General features: G+C 37.1%; 1 protein-coding gene across 12 annotated transcripts in view; it reads left to right on the top strand.

The window, feature by feature from the left end:
• CUNH11orf74 (chromosome unknown C11orf74 homolog) overlaps nt 1-18,335 on the top strand; it is a 56,344-nt gene that overhangs the window by 28,314 nt on the left and 9,695 nt on the right. For 9 of the 12 annotated variants that reach the window (XM_017806305.1, XM_017806278.1, XM_017806314.1 and 6 more), the window contains 3 exons: nt 670-727; nt 6,972-7,102; nt 13,980-16,989. In XM_017806305.1, coding sequence (XP_017661794.1) covers nt 670-727; nt 6,972-7,102; nt 13,980-14,132 — 342 coding nt within the window. In that variant the 3' untranslated portion in view covers nt 14,133-16,989. Of the gene's footprint in view, nt 1-606; nt 610-669; nt 728-6,971; nt 7,103-13,979; nt 16,990-18,335 lie in introns of those variants that run through there. The other 3 variants (XM_017806337.1, XR_001873382.1, XM_017806260.1) reach the window with 3 other exon arrangements.

The raw sequence follows: 18,335 nt of genomic DNA, 5'->3' as shown, positions 1-18,335 counted from the left end.
AACTCAGTGCATAGACTAAATCCTCCATGGTAACACTACTTACATATAGGCTGGCAAAGGCCTTTCACCCTGTGCGTCTATTCAAAGTGATACTTGAAATGACAAATGCCTTTTCTTGTGGTACCTTTTAGATGGTTTAGACTGTTTTCAAGGAACATCAGTCTAAAAAAACAGTAGAGCAATGTCCCAGATGAAATACTAGAAACTTAATTATTCTTAGCTTTTTTACTTCCCAATCAGTTCACCATTAATGTCAAAACAGAAGGATCAAGCTCTAGTTTGCCTACAGCATGTACTGTCTCTGTGCCATTATGATGTGAACTTGAAAAATGACACAGTAACTTATCATTTATCTTTTTCCTATGAAAATATTTTACTTCTCCATCTTTCCACTGAGTTCCTGAAAAAGTTGCTGTACAGCTTGAGCTTCTTTCCCATCACTTACATTGATATGCGGCAATTTTGGCAGCAATTCTTTGCCTATACCTAAAAGTATTTCCTTTGGTTTACACATTTCAAAGAAAATTCATATTCTTTCTCAGAAAAATGCAAGGGAGAATGGAGAAGATGAAGCAGACAATTTAGTGCATTTTTGCTTTGATCTAGGTTGTACTAAAAGGAATGGAATTAATACATTTTAATCTGTTTTGGAATTTGGGTTTTTTACAGCAAGTGGACAAGTACTTAGATTGGGAAGATATAGACTCAGATGAAGAGACATGCAGTGGTAGGTTTCCTCTCTCCATATTCACTGTCATTTTCTGTCTTTGAATGCAAGTGTATGAACATGATTAAAGAGTATGAACATGAACATGTTTCTTTGAATGCAAGAGTATGAACATTAATTAAAGAACTGTTTCTTCTCTAAAAGCGATGATATTCCTCAGTTCTTCTATTGCCAGAAAATTCCCCACATTGCCCCAATTCCCCAAATTAAAGTACTAATTTCCTCACTCTTAAGAGGTAATGAGAAAATAAATGAAAAGGAATATTTATTAAACTGTGTCCTTGTGAACAGTTATTTTTGTCAAGATTTTTAGAAGTGCAGAACACTTCTTGTTAGCAACATTTCTGCAGTTTTCTGCACTTCTGTTTTGTATTGAAATTATTTTGATTAAAGAAATTTTTTACACAGCAATTGGGTGCTAAGAGACAGTTCTGTAAAGTGAAAGTATTTAATGAAAATATTGTCCCTACCTATTAAAATGATTCCATCCTGGGCTTAAAATAGATGAGACTAACTTTGAATTCACAGTGAAGTTCTTTAAGAGTTCCAATTATGAGCATTTTGAGTTGTGTTGAATTGTTGAATATGTCTATAATAATTTTAACTCTCCCACCTCTGAAAAATAAATGAAATGTTAATGTCTATAGTTGTTTGTCTATCATTAGTCCTTGTGTGGTTTTTATTGCCACCAGAATTGATACTCTTTTAGTGTTTAAATTAATTTTCCTCACCTATACGTGTGATTGTGTAAAGAAACCAAGCTACACAGATTAAGGGATTTACCTGAGGTCACTGACAGAAGCTGCTACCGAGCAGGACTTTGATCCTTGGTTTCTTACTCGTTGCCGTTTGATTGGTCTGTCCACTCTTACAGTAAAGATTTGATTAGTCTTTCTGTATATGCAGAATTCCTATGAAGTCAGAGGGCTTAGAGACTTCTAGTATCTCATAAGAAAATAATAAGCCTAATAAACATAAGTCATGTTTACAGCAAACATTCTTACTTCAACCTGGACATTTCAGAAAGGAGGTAGGAAGACAGCAGTGCTGTATCAGGTACAGACATCAAAGATTTCTCTTGAGTGCACTGTTCATATGTGCCCATTTTTCCCTTCATAGACCATTGTTCTGTGTTTATGCCTTAATATCTGTTAAAAAGACCCTGGAGCTTACTGGTGTAAGCATAAAAACCTCACTTGTGTCATAATGAAATGATAATTGTTTATATCTAGTTCATTAAAGTATGGTTAGATATTGCGAGTTCCAAACAGGCCCCAAATTGGTTGCTGAGAATTAAGCTCAACACTAAAATACTGAGTGGAACTGTGAGGAAAGAAGAGCTCTGCCAGTGCTTGGGGTTAGCTCGTCACATTCGGAATGATGACAGACCTTGCCTTTATCCAGCTTTTGGGTCATTTCTGTGTATTTGTGTGTGTGCAAGAGTAAATATCAATCACATACGTTTAGAAACCCCTAGTAAAACGCACTTCATTTGAGGCAGACTTGCCTTAGTGCGGAAAGAAACTGTATCAACAAGACTCATCACAACATTAAGCATTTAGATTGCATTTTACAGCATGGAAACACTGCCGAGCCAGAAACTTATTATTCCTTTTAAACTCTGTAAGGAAAGCGAACAGCATCGAAATTTATACCTGGGAAACGCACAGCCTGAATTTTGCCTGGGGCTTCTTCAGTGGAGATCATTGTTAAGTCAGGGTAAAAAATTTCCCCTTGACTCCTAAGTGCAGAAAATAGCACTTATAGCTTGATGGTTGTCTTACATGTCAAAATCCACTTGAAAGGCTTCATAATAAGAGAGGTAAAATTAGAAACCATAGCAACAAAATGCAATTTAAAATATAAAATGGTGTCACTTCTATTGTTTGCAATAATAAAGTAATCTAAAATAATACCCCTATTGACCACCTTAATAAGGATTAATTCTGAAGAATTCCAGTTAGTTTATAAATGAGGCAAAGTGTGACACAAATTTGAAAGACATTCTTTTGTTGGCATTTGTAAATGCTGCCACCTATATGTCAGAACAAATGATTGATTTAAGACTTCATATTGACAAAACAAGCTAAAAATATTGTATCTTTTTTTACACAGTAAAAAATATCATACCTTGCTAGTGTAATTGCCATAAGCTTTTATCTCTGTGCTTCATTTAGCTGTAAAGGGCAGATCAGTTAGCTAAGTTAGCAACTGTACATTAATATAATAAATATTCGCACCTAGGGGCAAGTGGCTCAAAGTTGACAAGTGTGAAAAGCATGATAGAAAATAGGTGTTAAAATATCTCATATAAACTAGTGCTTTTTGGGAAATGTCCTGGAAGAGTCATTCTAGTGGTTTTTTTTTCTTTTTTCTGATGTATTTTGCAAAGTTCAATGTCTTTTAAGTTGTAAATGCATGCAGCTGCTTCTTACAAATAAAAAACAGCCCATGGAGTTGGCCAATATGGAAATTCATTGTGGCTGTTTTTCTTTGACATCACTGGGCTGAAAGCTTGAAACCAGGGCAATGCTTTGCATTGTGGGACTTTGGCACAGTAAACCATGATTGGCAAAGTAAAATTGTTGCCCTAAACTATAAACTATAACTTTAATGCTTCGTGTAGAGACAGCGTGTGTATGGTGAACTGTTTAATCGCTCTTTCTCACTGCATTTAATCTGTAACTGTAAGTTGCTTAAGGCAACAATAGAGATGATCAGGCTTTCTCCAGGGATAGATGGAGAATACCTAGTGCCTGTGTTGCCCTGTGTTTGATCAACAGAATTCCTTTCCAGGTCTGGTTACAAATCTCTTGCTGCAGGGCTTGAAGGGTAGTTAGGTAATAATAGGTAATATTTGTATAAAGTACAAAATATGTAAAAAGCACATCTAGAGACCTGGAGTGTGCTATTTTTTAAATACAAGAGAAAATTAAAATTAAATTAAGTAAAATTACAACAGGACTAATTAAATATATGGGTGAGACTACATAGGCAGGATGTCAGTCTCATCCTAGTCCAGCTTGGAACACTGAGTTACTGCAAATTTATCTTTTCAAGGTCCTGGTTGTCTGTAACCCTACAGAGGCTGAGGAGAACCCAATTGACTCAGTTACTTTGAAGCTGAGGCCAAGCATAACTATTGATTAATTAAATAATTCTTTAAGCAAATTATATCAATATCTTTTATTTTTCATAATCTGTGCCTTTTTCATTTATATTTTGAGTCTATGCTTACCTCCAGAAAAGTCAGATTGAGGAAGAGGATTCAGAGTTAAATTAGGTGGATTTTTCTAAGTACGGGGCTCCCCCCAGCTGGTGAATCCCTTTCTTGTTTTTCTCCTCCAGTCTCTGCAATCCATTTAGCACTGCCTTGAGATGATTTCACACTAGGCAGCTCTTCGGGACTAACAGCCTGAAGCATGAGAATCAGAGGAGACTGCAAAATTTAGCTTTTAAGCTTTTTTTGTTATCATTACCTCCCTTCTCAGCTCCCCATCAACAGCATTTTTGTGAAATGTAGTGTCTGAAAGTGGTAAAATCTGTGTCAGTGCATATATATTTGGGCATTGTTTGGCTACCATAAAGTTAAAGATATAGACAGGACTTTGAAGTTCTTTACTTCTGAAAGTTCGAAGCAGACCTGTGCCAGTAGATTTTTTTTCTATACCTATAATTAATGGTACACAATAAGCAAAAAGTCCAACTCAGCACTGTTGACAGATTAAATAATCACTTTCTGGGTTTTGAGGGGGGAGGGACTAAAGAGAATTGTTCAGTTTCCAAATGTGCCCTCCTTAAAGTATGCTGGACTTGAGTAAAATCATTGGTGTTCACTGCTATATCATCCAGGGAGTTGATTCTTTATGATATGAGAGGTGCATTTCAAAATGTCTTCTCAGTTTTTTTGATATCACTGCCTGTTCAGTTATTTCTATATATGGTGCCGTTGGCAGTATCCAAGGCTTTCCTGTTGCTAATTAATCACCTCCACAGAGAACATAATTAGCAGCTTAATTAGGATCATCATCCAGTAGTGCTGTAGCAGCAGCCTAAACAAGCTGTGAGGTACTGGCTAGAACTTACAATAGCCTGGAGTTCCTTTGGGTTCTCCCACTGAGAAGGACTGTCAAAACTCTCTAATTTTTCTCTCTGAAGGAGTTTCTTTATTAAACATTATCAGGGAAAGCAGCATTTACCAATTAGACTTTCATATGCTGTCACACAGCCAGGATAGAGAGAGGCAAAGCTCATTTCTGGCATGTCTACTGGCAAACAAAGGTTGATTACATTCTTATGGGGTGATTGAAGGGAATTTGAAACATTATTTGCATTTCTAACAAGCCTTAAAAAGTGGAATTGACATTCTGAGTATGACAAGCACTTCTTGCTAAAAGCAAAAATAAGTTTCCTTCTGTTGTCCTAATTCTTAAGAGTTATCTTTCTGAGCCATTGCCAGACTGTTGCATAACAGTGCTTCCTCCTCATCTTCTCTCTCTGGATTGGGCTGTTGAGGGGGAGAAGCTCTCAGTGCAGAAATAATCAGTGTTTGTATCAGGAGGTGATACAAACCTCTTCATGTCCAGACTTCCCTTACTTTAGTGAGAGTCTGGATTTAGGGTGCACGTTTGAAACAATACTGGAAGATGCCATTGTCTTTAAATAAGCATTCTCATCTTCCTCCTGTCCTACAAATAGTTTTGACCCAAATTATGAAAAAAGGAGCTGCAGAGCATGTGAAGACATAGATACCCGTGGACTGTGCTGTCCTTTTCAGGAAGCTTTCTCATATAACTGGTGCAGAATCAGAACAGATGCTATGCTGAGAACAAGTACTGAAAGCACATAGGTGGCTAGAGATTGACATACACAACCAAGAGAATAGGTATGAAAATGAAAGCACTTATGTGTGAATATGAACCAAGAAACAAAAATCCAGGAATGAAATACTCAAGGGAATTAATTCAACTCCTTTTAAAAGAACATTTTACTTTGCAACTCCAAACCCCGTTGGCTTTGAAATAGTACACTATTCCCAGAAGAAAGCTAAATGAAGAATTTGATCATGGCTTTTTTTACAAAGGCCTAGCTAGGAAATCATTATTTTCAAATGCAGATTCACAGAAGAATGAGAGGTCCATAACTCCACTACTTTGGTAAAATTATGCAGGTAGAGTTAAATAGTAACTTCATCCTTTCCACCCTGCATCTCTGTATACTCTTATTGGTTCCATTAACTAACATTTAAGCAATGCTTTGAAAATTTATTCTGAAATTTCAAGAGGAATGTAAATGTAGTGTAAAACTGTAAAGATACTTGTGTATCAGATGGAAAAAAATAGCAGGTAGATTTACATAATTCTTTGACTAAATTGCAAGACATATGGTCCCCTTAAGTTCTTTCATAAAAACATTACTGAGACAAGATGGACGCATCTGTGCTGTAGCAGAGCTGAGATTGATTCATGTTAAAAGATATTTTTCAACCTAAGGCATATCCTTCTGATCTGTCACAGAATGCAAACCCGCTGTTCCCAGTGTTTTGCTTAAGTTTGTAAAGGCAGAGCGATTCTAAAAGGCTGTGCCTTTGTGAACTGTGGGCCAAATCCTACCCGCATGGACAGGTCACATGTTGCTCTATCCCAGGTATGGGGAAGTCCTCTCAAGTACCTCTTTTTGGAAAGTTTAGGGAGGAAAAAACAGCCATGAAATATCCTTGGATGAGAGAGTCATCTGGCACTGTAGTGGGGAATATTAGTACTTCTACCAGGTGTTTTTACTTAATGTTTTGGGAGAGTCATATTAGGATGCTTTGCAATGATTCTTAATGCTCAGTGTACAGGTGATGAGAAATGAATGAGCCTACCTGTCTAGTCAATGGCAAATGAGGTATTTTATAACTTCTACTGCAGACATCTCTGCTCAGGACCTTCCATCTTTGTTATGAATAAAATGGGTGTAATCCCAGGTGTTCTCTGAGTTTAAGAGCATCTACATCCAGATTTTTTAATGCAGCATCCTCAAGAAAGAAGACCTACCTTGATTTTTGCTTAGTATAGTATTACTATTTAGATTGTGGCTCAGGACTGCATGGATCTGTTTTGATGATAGCTTATGCAACAATGAGTACAGCACACTTTGACTAACAAGATTCTGCTTGTGTTCTGAGCAGTACAAGATTTTAACAAGATTTTGCTAATTTATACGTCGACTGGAAGGTTAATGTTGACTATTTTTTATTCAGCAGGGTCATTAGTTCTTCCAGGAGAGGTGGAACAGACAGTGACTTATTGTACACCCGTTTTTGATAAGCCTATTCAACTGAAGTTCAGAAACTTGTCAGTTCCACAGCCACTGGACAGCAAACCCCAAGAGGTATGAGGTCAGATTTATTTGTTTAAACACTAGGGGCTTGGGGTATTTTTTTTTCCTTTTAGCTTCTAATGTTATTTCCACAAGAACAGAGGGATCTCGATGAAGTGTGTGGAACTGCTGTGAGTTAACATGTCATATTAGTGATTTTTAAATTGATAATGAATTCTTAAATACATTAAGAATTGAGATAAACTCTCTATTTTATCTCTCACACTGCTACTATATAATCCTATATTTTCAAAATGTGTACTTCAATACTTCAAATGCTATATGGGCTTTTTAATATTTAATTTATTTAACTCACAGAATATTCAAGTAAACTCTTGCACTTCCCGACCTTTTAACAAATCCTTACTTATGCAGAATAATGGGCCATTTAATTTTTCAGTGATCTCATGGCTTAATATAGGAACCATTTTCTGCAACAAGGAGGTAGTGAATGGTCCCTTTAACATGACAGTTCAGAAAAAAAAAAGGGTTTAAAATGTATTGTGGTCAGAATTGAGATTTGTTCCCTTGGAAATGAGTAGCAGCAAGATGCTGCTGAGAGTCTGCATTGTCTAGGTCTGGTGTGGAGAGGTTTGCTTTATGGACTGTGAGTGTTTTAATGAGACACAGTCAATACAAGCTTTAATTTAGAATTGCCATTTTCCTTCAGAATTTCAATTCTTTTCAAACTGCAACAGAAGGTGTGGATTGCTCACAGGCTTATTTTAAGTCATTAAGCTTCCTATCCAAATAGTCAGTGTGAGCATTAACTTTTGGGGATGTTTCTATTGCAGAGAATTCTTCACCACTCCTTTCCCCTGCCTGATCATTGTGATAGAAGCTGAAGTTAGCTTCTGGCTAAAATGGGCCAGTTTTGATAGTTTCATATGCTTATTAATGTTCCCATGAGGCTTAAATCAAGTTTATAAATGATGCACGACCAATGAAGGTTTGGTGTTGTAGCAGTGCATATGGTGCCTCCTGTCCTGAGCTCAGTTGTGTTTAGTTCCTTGCAATAAACCCTTTACTATAAGGAACAAGTCTGCTTTGGGAAAAAGTAGATGTACTAAAATGACCTCTCAAGCTTTGATGCCCACCATTCTGTGAATAAAAATACTCACTCTTTTCTCTAAGGATTGACATAATTCAAGGTTTTTGCCTCTAGATATATCCATTGGCACACAAAATAAAAAAAAGAACAAAAAAAAAAACTAGAATGAGGTTTTATAGCTTTCTCATTTGATAACTTCTGTATAAAACCAAAGAGGAAGGAGGGTTGTAGCAGCCTGCAGTGTTCATAAAGGACTGCATATGATTCTTTAAACTATATCTCATGAAAAATAGATAAAGATCCCACTGCATGCAAAATTCATGTCCATTTGAGGAAAAGTTAGGTTATGAAAGAAACTGAGTATTATTACATTGGTTAAGAGTTGCTGCATTTTTCAAGAAGAAGGATTTACAATTTTCACAACCATTTGGTTGGTGCCAGGCTATTTAAGATGAAGGCAGTTTTTCCCCTAAATTATAAACATATTTGTGTCTTCATTTAGATAATATAACTGTGGCCTGATTTTTAGAACTGTCAAGACTGAACTGGTCCATTTGAAAATCCCTCAGTGCTTCAAATTGTCATTGCCTTGAAAATTAAGTCTTTCGTTGCTCATGGCAGAACTAGTTTAGAGAGGGAAAAATATTTTCCCTGGAGACATCTCTGCTTTGAAATGAGACTGTTCTCTGTCCATCAAAACAACTCTGTTATGGAAGGGCAACAGAATGTGGCTGCCTAATTGATTTTCTTAGAGAATGGAAGACTATTCCTTATGAAAAATAGCAGCATGTCAAATGTCTGTGCTGTGGAAATACTTGTGAGGCACTTCAGGATAAGGTATGTATCTCTGAATGTATTGCTGGGCAAAGTTTGAAAAATGAAGCTCTGCTAATACCCAGTTTATAACCTGGCTAATTGTTAAAGAACAACTTGTCTACCTGAAAATGTTTTTCTGTCAAAAGCTGTTAGGAAGTGGCTTGGTGAATGACCCAGCAAATTATTTGTGTTGTCCTCCAATGTTCCTTCATCTTTCTTTCCTCACTTTAGACATACACATATTACAGGATTTCAGTATCGACAGAGCAGCATACATGACCTCCCACAGGCCACTGCAGTTTGAACCAGCATGCACTCGATGGTTGAAGTACATTATCGTAGAACATTTTCCTTCTCTACCCAGGAATTTATTCTCTCCTTTATTTCTACTAAATACTGTCTTTCATAAAAGACATCATAGCTTTTTTATGTCTTAATGCCTGCTTCCTAGGGTCTTTATTTGTTCTTATTTCCCTCCCTGCATACACATGAGTGCAGTTGATGCATATTTTCCATCCACTCAATATAAACTTGCATTGAAAGTGGGATTCATCTCACCTAACTTCAGCTTTAGATGCAGTCTAATTTAGTCCTTCAGTCATCAAGAGGCAGAGATAAGCAACTCCATAAAGTGATTCATCCCATTTGCTATAGGCATTTGTCATAAGATGTAGTATATCTCCATCCACAAGCTCTGGCTGGGCCATTTTTTGCTAATTAACTACCTTAATCTAGAAACCTAATTTTTATATGGCTGGGATTAGGAAAGAAGAATTCTGCCCTTCTATTCTCCCTTTTTTTTTGTCTGTAGTTTCAGCATTCAAAAAAGTATTTACCATGCCTGTCATTTTATCTTTATCTGTGGCATGGCAGCATTTATCACCTAAAATACGGCTTCCATTGAGTTTCTTTGGTTTAAGGTCTTACTGATAGGCCTCAACTGAGGTTTGTTTCTGCTATGTGCTGTGCATAAATGCAACAAGAACATGGCAGAACTTAAAGACAGGATCGACTAAGTGAAAGAAGATGGAAGAGTTATGTCTTCTCAGAGGCCAGTAAAGACACAAAGATTGAATGACTTGTCCAGAATGATGAAGCAGAAGTGGAAAACTGGAAAAGATTTATTGACTTCCAGTCCAGTGCCCCAAGCTCAAGACAAACTTTTTTTCTCCTGCGTACCCCAGTATATGTTAAGCTTATATGAGATCATAGTGTATGTCTTCCCCCCAGCTTTTTTTTTAATTTGTTGTCAGTGAACTAGTGAGTTTTCCTATGAGTATGCAATGAAATCACTGCTGAGTGTATGTGCATACTTTGCATAATTTGACCAAGTGAATCATAGATGCCATAATTACACGGAAATACAAGTTTTAGAAGGACAGAGACAGGCTGTTCAGTTAACTGTAACTCCACTCAGATTAATAAAAGAACTGAGTTGCCAGTTATTAATAGACTTTTGAAAATGTCAACTTTAAGGTATTTTATTTACGATATTACTTCATAAAACAGCCACTAGCAAAATACTTCAGTTATTAATATAATTATTGCATTCTTCCCCCCCTTTAATTTGGAAATGCAGGAACGGTAAATGAAAGTGATTTTTTCTTTGGAGAGTAAATCACAGAAGCAATCTTAAGCAAACTGGCAGTTTTCTATTAGAGCAGGATTCTATTCCCAGAGAGCTCTCAAAAAGATTTCAATTAGATGTTAAATTAGACACCTGAAATTCATATATTTCTCTCAGCTCCTTAGGCATAATAACCAGATAATAACTTGATCAGCTCAGAGGATTTGGTGTTCTATTGTAAGATGTCTTCCTTTTGAAATACATAAAAAATTCCAGTTTGTAGTATAAAAGTTTTAGATTACTCGTCTACAAGGAAGGTTGAAGTCAATGGCTTCTTAGGAGAAGAAGCAAAAAAAGAATCCCTACTGCTTTGAGTATTCATTTGAGAGATGGAGCATACTGATAAATATGCAGTGTGGACAAACTTTTCAAATGTGCAATGAGTGGATAACAGAAATATTGTTAATGGGGTGAAGTTGGGTATGTTCTGTTTTGGCATCTAATTTCAGTTAGGATTTTGGGGTCGAGTTTTGTAAACAAAAGTTTTTCCACTATTTTGCTATGTCTACATAAAATGTTTCCTAGAATTACATGAAGGTCAGCACAAGGTCATAGGGAATGTGTGTATACTTTCCGTAACTATGTTGGTAGAGGAAAATAGAGTTGCTTTTGTAGAATCCCTATGAAGGCTTTCTGTAGTCTAAACTCTTCTTAGCTTAGTTACCTATAGATATGTGTCATGGTTTAACCTCAGGCAGACACCAAGCCCCAAGCAGCCACTCACTCACTCTCACACCAGTAGGATGGGGTAGAGAATCAGAAGGGGATAAGGTAGAAAACTCATGGTTTGAGATAAAGACACTTCAACAGGGAAACCAAAAGCTTGTGCACACAAGCAAAGCAAAACAAAGAATTAATTCACTGCTTCCCATGGGCATGCAGGTGTTCAGCCATGTCCAGGAGAGTAAGGCCCCATCAGATGTAACAGTTACCTGAGAAGACAAATGGCATCACTCCAAACGTCCTCTCTTCTTCCCCCCCAGTTTTTATACTGAGTGTGATGCCATATGGTCTGGAGTATCCCTTTGGTCAGTTGGAGTCAGCTGTCCCTGCTGTGTCTCCTCTCAATCTCCCACGCACTCCCAGCTTCCTCACCAGTGTGGCAGTACCAAAAGCAGAAGAGGCCTTGGCTCTGTGTAAGCCCTGCTCAGCAATAACAAAATCATCTCTGTATTATCAACCCCGTGTTCAACACAAATCCATAACACAGCCCCATACCATCCACTGTGAAGAAAATTAACTCTACCCCAACCAAAACCAGCACAATGTGGTAACAAATATTGTTAAAACCAAACTAAATGAAAAGTCTTTGTGCCTTGCATTGTATTTTAGAAGAGTGTTTTGGATTTCTGCAAATGAAAGACAGGTAGTAGAACCCTTATTGGTGGTACCACTTTTTACCTGCTTACTGGTGACCTTACTGACTTTACAAAGAATTCCAGGAGTGTCTGCCTGTGAAAAAGGTGAAAATGGACATGAATATGGTGTGGAGCTCAAGGAGCTGACCTTCGATTTAATGGGAATGAAAGCTTGTGTGCAGGCTTTATCTCATGTAATGGCCAGTCTTCGCGAGCGAAGATTTGGGAAAGGTCATTAACCCTTCGAGCCTGCGTAGTGGATTTTTTAGGTGAGACACAGCGTGCGCTGAACTGAGCCCACCCTTTAATCCTGAGGTTCATCTGCCGGGGCCGAGCAAGCTTGGACAGTGGCAGTGAGGGTCTCAGGACATAGGTTTGTTTAGAGTGACCTTCTCTTAGATGGATTGCCTTACAGGGCTGACGAGCTCCATCTGCCCGGGGGGCTGGGAATCGAACCCGGGTCGCAGCGGTGAGAGTCCTGCACCCTAACCACTAGACCACCAGAGGCCCCTATTTATGTAAACATATTTCAAATGTGCTATTTATAAAAGTTAATGATGGTTTACCTGGGATAGTCCACGGACATAAACAAGATAATCTTTGCAAGCAGAATGAATGCTGTTTTTCAGGCCAACTCTATCTACATATTTTTCCATTATAAATGCCCATGGTCTACAGATCTGCATCTAGGATGATTCATAAGCTCCATCATCTGTTTAAGCCAGTGTAAGACAGGTCCCTAGAAAATTAAGCAATACAGATGATTAATAAAATGATACAAACCCAAAAAATTGTTTCCTGATCATTCAGGCAACATTACAATTTATTAATAAAGGAGGTAGATATTACCCAGATGCTCTCTGCCATGTCTATCAGGTGCCTGGCCACCAGAGAGGAATCCAGCTACCACTTCTCTGACTGTGGCATTAGCTGTGTCAATGCCAATTCTTACAAAATGTCACATCAAATTGTGCAGGATACTGAGCAGTCACCATAAGATGCTGACTGTTCTTCCTGCCTGTCAGCTAACAAAAAATGTGTATTCTGAATTTCAATACGTCATTAGTCACTGGCTTCACCAAGGATTCATCAGAAGCTTGAAAAAATAAGCATATGTTTAAATCTTTTGCTGATTTAGTGCTGAAGTACTTAAATCTTTGAAACACATTTCTAGACATGTTATATTGACTTCTCATGGGATAGGGAGCATTCCTGTACAGTTTTAGTAGTGAGGATGTGTCTCCTGTGTTACCCTGAAATTTTATGTAACTGCTTACCATAAACCTTTTGTGTTGTGGCCCCCTGCAGTTTCTTATCAGCATAGGGCCTGCCATAGTTATTCATTTTCATTATTTTATTTTATAGGCAGGGTGTTGATTCTAAGATATTTCAACCAGAAGCAATAAAATGCTATACAATATGTCAACAAAGCACATATTGGCAAATGCAGTAAGATTCTTATGTTCATCATGCAAGAAATACAAACCAGCCAATTGCATATCTATGAGATGGTGAAAAGAAATTATTGGAGTCTGATTGATTATGTGTCATTTTGCTCATTTAAGATCTCTCCTTCGCTGAAACTGTGTTCTGGAAATCATGTTACATTAGTATCAGATGCATGTATGCTGAAGCTTTACGTAATACTAGCCCAAATTTTAAGGATATGGAATCTGTCTTTGAAATTTAAAATAGCTGCACATAACATGTCCATATCCCCTCAGCCTTGCTGCTACAAGTGGCAGGAATATAATAGATGTATGCTAGGGTGGTTTTTAGATTCCTTGCCTTGAGCAAAATTAGTTAATGATATTCATTCAGATACAATACAGTACAAATGGGGCACATTAAATGGCTTAAATTAGGTCAAATTGAATAATTGAATTTATTCTTTTACTTAAAAAGAGCTTAATCAGCTGAGAGTGTTAGAGTCAGAAAAAATAGTTTAATTAAATATTAATTAGAAGTTTATATTTTAAGCTACCTTATTATCACTTGCAGCAATATTATTTATGTATCTGGTTTTTCTCATTACAGCTACTGGGGGATGATGTTCAACCATTCTCACTTGATGAAGAATTTGACTATGACAATGTGGCAGTGACCCCTAAGTTCTCTGAAGCTGAGCTGAAGGCCATTAAAGAATTGTCTAAAGAGAAGAAAACAGGTTCAGCATTAGCTGAAGACTGAGTCAAAGGCGTTCTGTGCAGGCTGTTGAAATGACATTTTTATGGGATAAATATAGCTCTTCATTGTACCCCTATTTAACGTTCTTACCTGTGTGGTCGGTAAATGACATCCCTGAGATTTTTTGTTTATTTTACCAGCATGCCTTGGAGTCTGTATTGGCTCAGGATAGGTATGCTGGAGTGACCAAAACAAGATGGTGGATTTCAGACTAGCATGATGGCTACTCTTGCTTATATCTGTACTGACTTGGTTCCTGACTAGTGCAAAGCTGATCCTAAAGCTGCCTTTTACCTAATTCTTTCAGTAATGCAATTAAGAGCTTTTTTGCAGCTGACAAATCAGTCCTTGAGCTCTTTCTCTTAAATATACAGAGTTACAGGAGTGAATAAATCGGGGAAATTTTTTTTTCTCTGCAAAGAAATAGAAATTCCTGTTTCCAATAAACTTTTTGTGTCGATCAAAATTGACATGGTACAACTCCTAAAATGAAAACAGTAACTGCTCAAAAAAACCCTTCCACACAGAGGAAAAAATAGCAATCTCATCCATTAAAGGAATTGGCATTGAAAGGCTGTAAGATTTTACTGTTTTTTACAGCAGATGATTTTAAATACCAGCTTATAGCTTATACTCTGCATCACTGAAAGCCAGCAAACTGGAGCTGAGTAAAGGTCAGCTACATGGGTGGGAAAGAAGAGTGTGCATCTCTGATGTAAGGTAGTATGTACAGTTTCTATGAAAAGTTTAGAATTCTTTTTTTTTCAGCTAACTGTAGAAGCTTTGCTGTAGAGGTTGGTTTAACATCACAGCACTGCATTGTATTATTGGTCGTTTTCTGGTACAACTGCATTCACTATAATTTACTGACCAACATTTTGTCCTTGGCCTATTTCCATTATTTCTGAAGTGATAAATATGATGATAAATATGGGAAGAGTGCCTGAGCAGACAGACAAGACAACAGACCATAGGTTGTTTAAAGGCTGTGGATGAAATCTCTGTGGCCAGTTGGCTGCTTCATTGGCATCAATTTATAAAAGCAAAGAAAGGTGTTTTGGTGTTCCAAGGGAGAGATTTTCTGGATCAGTAATTTTGTAGACCACAATTATGCTCTGAATAGCATTTCTTTTGAGGAATGACATTTACCTGGATTAGAGTGATATAATTTAAGAGTGAGATTAACAAAGAAAAAACAGAAAAGAAAGAGGTCTCACAGATGTTTAAGGAGACTGATATAAAATTACAAGTACATTGTATAGAAAAACTGGTCTGTACAGGACCTTGCTGGTAGAAGGTAATGAGGGGTTTTTTTTTTAACATCTACACTCAAAAAGATGGCTGTGCTGTAGTTAAAATGCTTTTTAAAATGTAATTGGCTGTGTAGCAGATTATGCTTGGTTTTTTGAAACTTTCTTTTGTTTTTGTTTTGTTTTATGTGAATTTATTAGAACTCAATGAAGTGTTTTGTTGAACCCAAGATATTTTAAATTAAGTGCTTTAGATCCAAATGGAATTTTCCAGTGAAACATTCAGTTAAAATTTTTGGAACAGATCTAATTACTAATTCATCTGAAAGACACATGTAATATGTGTCTAAATGGGAAGGAGAAGTAAGTTCTGGAAGAGCTCCATGAGCAAATCTGTGAGAAAGAGATTGAGCAGTGCTGTATAATAATAGCAAGATCAGCCTTTGAAAGCCTCAACAGAAAAATAAGGGAGACAACCTCATTAAAATATATATGTATAGCAAAGATAATGTAAGGAACCTTCAGTCTGAGAGACCGCTGTGTACAGAATTTGCTATCCTACAGGCAAAGAATCAGCCATAAAAGTGAACTTTTGTGTTTTTGTGGAATGATGAATTAGGTGCTTCTTGTGTGGGGTTCTTTTTTAGGAAGGTGTGAGACGCACAAAGAATAGATCGGTCCTGTGGGAATCCTATTTCCAGCAGAGTCAATGAGAAGACTTGTCTAGGTGTTCATAATGTTCTTCAGGCCAAATCGGCTCTGGAATCACTTAAGTGAATCTTCTATTCGTTTCATTATCAATTTTCCCTGTACATTAGGGATACATCCAGCCATTCAGTTCCTTCTCTCACAGGCAGATGATTCTCACCAAATGTTCAGAGTACCTATTATGCTCCATAAGCATCATTCAGTATAGTCATTATATGGTTTCGTTTGATATAAAGAAGCACTTTACTGCAGAATACCCAACAAAATTGGAACTCTTTAGTGACATTCATCTTACACAGAGAAATGGGGATAATTCACTTACATTTACACCACTCATGAGTTAGATTTTTGCTCTTTGTTAACAGACATGAATATCACAGTGAAGATTAGGCAATGCAGGCTACATTTTCTGAACATGACATTTTATTGGCCTGCCCCTGTGGTTGTTTTTGGCTTATACCTTTCATTTGATTATCCTTCACAGAGGAGGCATATTTTCCTCTTCTCCATTTCCAGGCTGTCATTTTTAAGAACATACTTTATGTGCATGTTAAATTTTATACTTGCACATGGAGTTAGTTACCTGGAATTGTTTCAGTGTTTGTGAGGTGATTTGAAATCTGAATAATATATATCTTTTCCTTTTGTAGCTTCTGTTCTCTTTAATTTTTAATATTCCCAGCAGGGGTTGGCAAGGGACATTTGTCATTTGTATTTATGGTTTTTCTGCACATTTTTCCTGTTTTGCAGAAGAATTAAAGGCAAAACTCTTACACTGAACAGGAAACTTGGAGTGATTCTTGGGATAGATTTAGGGGGCGCTGCAGTAGGGAGCAGTTGTCTCCCTACCACACTGATGAGGAACTGCAAAATCTGTGACATTGGGTGAACCCATTGGAAGTGAAGGCTATGTGATGCATCTCTCTAATCCCTTTGTATTCATGTATTTAGACATTGATGTCTAAAGCGCAGTAGAGATGTGCATCCATATCAGTCAGGGAGCTTATCTGACTGGTTATGGTAGATGTTATCTACAGAAAATGTTTTTTTTTTTTTTTATTAAACTTGTTGCTTACTTTGGTGTTACCAGAAGGATATTGCCTGTTTCTCTCCACAGTCTTGATGGATCCTCAGGTATTGGGGGAAACTCTTTGAGTTTTATGGGAAGTAAAATAGTCCTTCCATCAGGGCAGGAATTTGAAGGGTTGTTTCCTTGGCTGGTTCTGGTGAAAGCTTGAATATTGTTAATGCACAGAGATACTCCTTGTGGGTGTAAAAGTAACAGTAATTATTTGGTGAGATAATGGTTGTGAAAGAGTAAGATAAAAATTGAAGAAATGAAAAGAGATGCAGACAAGTCTGACTCAGACATTGTTATGGTTCTAAATATATTTCGATTAATGAACAAAGGTATCCTTTTATACACTTGCATACACACAGTGCCACTGAAAGAAAATGATTTAGTATGGAGAGTACTCACCCGATAATTCAGAACCTTTTGAAGAAGATGGCACAGAAACAAATCCCTGCTCTTACGGAAAAGGCCCTTTGATCCTCTGGCCTTCATTTTTTGCTGCTATAAACTGGCAGAACTCCACTGAGGCCATTTGTATTCATACAGAGCAGAGAGGACCCTGGTATTTACAGTCTTAGCTGAAAGAATATGGAGCCAAATCAATTCCTGATTTAACTTCACTGAATATATAGTTATGTGTATGGCCCATTTTCATTATGGGGAAAGATTTCAATGAAGAGCCAGTGCAAATGAAATGTAAAAAACATATCTTGTAACTGTTCAGATGCTAATTTTGCACAGGTCATTTTGGAGTTTCTGTAGTAATGTATGCTTAGAACATTGCTTTTTGCTTTATGAAAAATATCACATACATTTGCAAGTCCTGTTCAAAGCACGACACTTGATTACATACATAACTACTAAGGATTCTGACCTCCTTTAAAGTGTTTTCTTTTTCCCTCTGCATCTTGCCAAGGATTGGAAGTGGACTTCGCTTTATCTTGGAATTGTTTTAAAAAGATCTGGCATCCTTTGTAAAAACATACACTTCCTTATAAAGGTAGGCTGTCACTTTGTGATGCAACACTAAATGCAGAAGTAAATAGGACCAAATTCCTAGTTGCTCAGCAACTTCATGTACATCATAGTGTGGGTAAACATATATTTAGTATGAAAGTGTCTTCTTGGATAGCAGGCTGATTTGTATCCTGCTGTCCTCTACCTTCAATTTTA

This window comes from Lepidothrix coronata, unplaced genomic scaffold, assembly GCF_001604755.1.
Source record: "Lepidothrix coronata isolate B3197 unplaced genomic scaffold, Lepidothrix_coronata-1.0 Scaffold1, whole genome shotgun sequence".
Lineage (NCBI taxonomy): Eukaryota > Metazoa > Chordata > Aves > Passeriformes > Pipridae > Lepidothrix > Lepidothrix coronata.
The sequence above is the reverse complement of the archived record's forward strand: the minus strand, read 5'-3'. Positions and strand labels throughout refer to the sequence as shown.